Source organism: Charadrius vociferus, unplaced genomic scaffold, assembly GCF_000708025.1.
Source record: "Charadrius vociferus isolate BGI_N301 unplaced genomic scaffold, ASM70802v2 scaffold472, whole genome shotgun sequence".
NCBI lineage: Eukaryota > Metazoa > Chordata > Aves > Charadriiformes > Charadriidae > Charadrius > Charadrius vociferus.
This window is the reverse complement of record NW_009647735.1, coordinates 697,495-700,905: the sequence shown is the minus strand read 5'-3', so window position 1 is coordinate 700,905 and position 3,411 is coordinate 697,495. Positions and strand designations below refer to the sequence as shown.

The following is a 3,411-nucleotide window of genomic DNA, read 5'->3' as shown; positions in this document are numbered from 1 at the left end:
GGAACTTTTCAAAACGCCGTGACGTCGCCTCGGCGGCCCCGAGGCATTGTGGGAGTTGTAGTCCGCCGGGCGGCGGAGGGCCCGCCATCCGTCTCTTCCCCTTCCTTCCCGCTCGCCCTTCAAGGCGACGGCGCCGCCTTCTCACCTCCTTCTCTCGCTTTCCTTGCAGGCTCCAGCGGAAGGGGAGGCAAAGGAGGAGGAAGGAGCTGCTGCTTCGGTGCCGCCATGAATTTCTGTGGTGTCCCACCGAAAGAGGGCCCGCCATCCGTCTCTTCCCCTTCCTTCCCGCTCGCCCTTCAAGGCGACGGCGCCGCCTTCTCACCTCCTTCTCTCGCTTTCCTTGCAGGCTCCAGCGGAAGGGGAGGCAAAGGAGGAGGTAGGAGCTGCTGCTTCGGTGCCGCCATGAATTTCTGTGGTGTCCCACCGAAATTAGGAGGCCCAGACTCAGCCCTTGGCCTGTCGCCTGAGGTGGGCGCTGGGTGTCCCGGCCGCTGAGGGGGACCGTGCTCCCTTCAGCCTTACAGACAACGCCTCAGTGGCAGAGCCTTAATGGTGCAGCTCCTGGAAGTAAAGAAACTTTATCTCTTGCCACCTCAGTAGGGTAAAAAAGGGCAGCGGCACAGAGTGAGGGCTATCGAGCAAAGCTGCGCTTTTGGGAAGTCATCGCCATCATCACCTCTCCTATGAGGACAGGTTGAGAGTGTCGGGGTTGTTCAGCCTGGAGAAGAGAAGGCTCTGGGGAGACCTTATGGCCCCTTCCAGTACCTAAAGGGGCCTATGGGAAAGACGGGAAGGGACTCCTTATCAGGGGGCGTAGTGATAGGACAAAGGGTAACAGTTTTAAACTTGAGGAGGGTAGATTTAGATTAGATGTTAGGAAGATATTCTTCGCTCTGAGGGTGGTGAGACAGTGGCCCAGGTTGCCCAGAGAAGCTGTGGCTGCCCCATCCCTGGAGGTGTTCAAGGCCAGGTTGGACGGGGCTTTGAGCAACCTGGGCTGGTGGGAGGTGTCCCTGCCCAGGGCAGGGGGGTTGGAACTGGGTGATTTTTAAGGCCCCTTCCAACCCAAACCATCCTATGATCATGCCCATTAGTTTCATAAATCCTAGAATTCATATGGGGCTTCATGACATAGTGTATGTGCCATGTTATTCTGGGTTGTGGTTCTGAGAAAGCACTGCTTTATATGCTCTCTGAATTTTAGTGACACATCTTTCTTTACACAGCCAAAGAGAAGGTCAGCTAGACTATCCGCTGTAAGTATCTTTATTTACTCTTTTAATTCTACATCGCATGGGATGCTAAGTTCTGTGGGAAAGTTATAGAGAAACTCTTTGGGTTTTTTTCCACCAGTACTGTGGAAAGCATGGTTAGAGTATTGCAATATTTAAAAATAAAATTCCTATTCTATGTTTCTAATCCTTGAGTATCAACACATTACAGGCTTACTTTTAGACATTTCACATGAGATACAACATCTGTGTTAGTTAACATTCAGTCTGGACGCATGAGTATCCAGAGTCACGGAGTATTGATTTCAAGATGCATTTGTTCTCTATAGGTCTTCTCCATACAAATTCTTGCTCATAGCTCTATAAATTACCTGCTCTCTCCTTATACGTGTAATTTGCCCATTGATTTTGCAGGCCCAACTGTTGGGTAAACCGAGACCTGACGGGTGTAAATCTGTGTCATGGTGTAGGGTTCAGCCCAAAGTCACAGCCTTAAACAGGCTCTTGGCATCCTTTTCTACAGACACTTAGTGCACCCAGGCCTTTTTTAAGCCATCTTGGAAATGCCAAGTGGATCATGATTACTATTTAAAAACAAAAGTACTTGATTTTAGTGAAAGCTAAGATGTGTATTCGTAGAGTTATGTCCAAATGTTAATACCTTCCATTTTTGACACACGCTTGCCTTCACAGCAGACACTAACACCCAGACACTGTAATGCTCCACTTACTACTACTATCAGCATCTGTGCCCTAACCGCCTTACCATGCATGAGGAAACATGGGTTTAGATAATGAAAGATACTGATCTGTCTCTGACATTTGCTCCTTTATGCTACAGAATGAAGCAGACACCTCTGAACTATTTTGTGTTTGAATAGTTTTCAAAAGTTACCAATATATTGCCAAAACATTTATAGCATTCATCTGACTCTGTTTCTTATGTATGTTTTGTACAGAAACCTGCTCCACCTAAACCGGAGCCAAAGCCCAAAAAGGCAGCACCTAAGGTAAGCGTTCGAGATCTCTTGAACTGAAGTTACGCTTTTCTTTCGCAAGGTGTTTATAGGGGCAAAAAAACATCCACGACTAACCTTTTTGGTTTTTCATAGTTTCTTTTAAAGATTTAAGGTTGAATTGTAGGAGTTAAAAAGAATGTGAAAGATGTAAAGATAATTTTATCCAATTCTAGTGAAGGAATGTTGTAAACTGAACAGATTTTAAATGAGTTGTGGTGAGGCTTTACTGCTTGCCTTGCGAGGCTGTTCTGAAGTTTCATATAATGCATTGTTGGGAAAACAGTGCTTTGAATAGAGATCAGAGACTCAATTAGAGAAGGCATTGAAAATCATGCTTTTAATTACAGTTTCTTACTATGTTTTAATTCAAAGGCACTCTTTTCAGTTAGTTATCAGTTTATCAAATTTTAATCACTGGAGATAAAAGTTCTACATACCCATTTCCTTAAGCTGGATATTTTGGGTAATGTCAAAAATACTGGCATATCTGACAGTATAGTTAAAAAATAAACTATTTAAAGCTCCTTTTTGCTTTGGTGCAACAGTTTGAAATTTAAAAGGGGACAGTTCTGCAATCCATGAAGTATTTCTTTATGTCCTCTTCCTGTCACAGTCTTCCCCAGCAGTCACAGTTTGCAGTGCTTTTTTTAGATCTGTCTGTAAATGTTCAGATTGTATTAGGATTTTGCAGCTGGAAAAAAACCGCAAACACAACAACAACAACAACAAAACTTTAGTGTTCTTTTTAACCTGTTCCTATCATACATTTTCTGTTGTGGTTTTGGATGGTCATATGGGCAATGCACAGGTGTGAGAGATGCTTAGTTACACACGGGGATGACGGGCTGGGAAGCAGGAGCTCTCTTCTGTACATTTAAAAGGCCTTGCGGTTGCATATGGCACAGCAGACTTCCAGATGATGAAAACTATTCTGCCTCCAAGTCTTGCTATATGGAGCAGCAGAGATGTCACGAGAAATGGGCAAGACGGAGAACCCCGCTTGTCGTTTTGGGGACCCCACCTCTCAGCTCTGTAATCGCAGCAGTGTGCAGAGCAAGTTTTTCACATCTGCATCTTGGTTGTGCAGCTGGATTTCTAGATCCCATTCCGGAGCGGCAGGGGAACCTAGGAACCCTGCTGCTCGGCATTTCTGTGGTGGG

At 45.5% G+C, this 3,411-nt stretch overlaps 1 protein-coding gene across 1 annotated transcript in view; it reads left to right on the top strand.

Annotated features, from left to right (window-relative positions):
- Window positions 1-3,411, top strand: part of HMGN5 (high mobility group nucleosome binding domain 5) — a 9,564-nt gene that overhangs the window by 1,101 nt on the left and 5,052 nt on the right. The window contains exons 2-4 of the mRNA XM_009881678.1: window positions 347-376; window positions 1,227-1,256; window positions 2,192-2,242. Of these exons, the coding sequence (XP_009879980.1) occupies window positions 347-376; window positions 1,227-1,256; window positions 2,192-2,242 (111 nt within the window). The remainder of the gene's footprint in view (window positions 1-346; window positions 377-1,226; window positions 1,257-2,191; window positions 2,243-3,411) is intronic.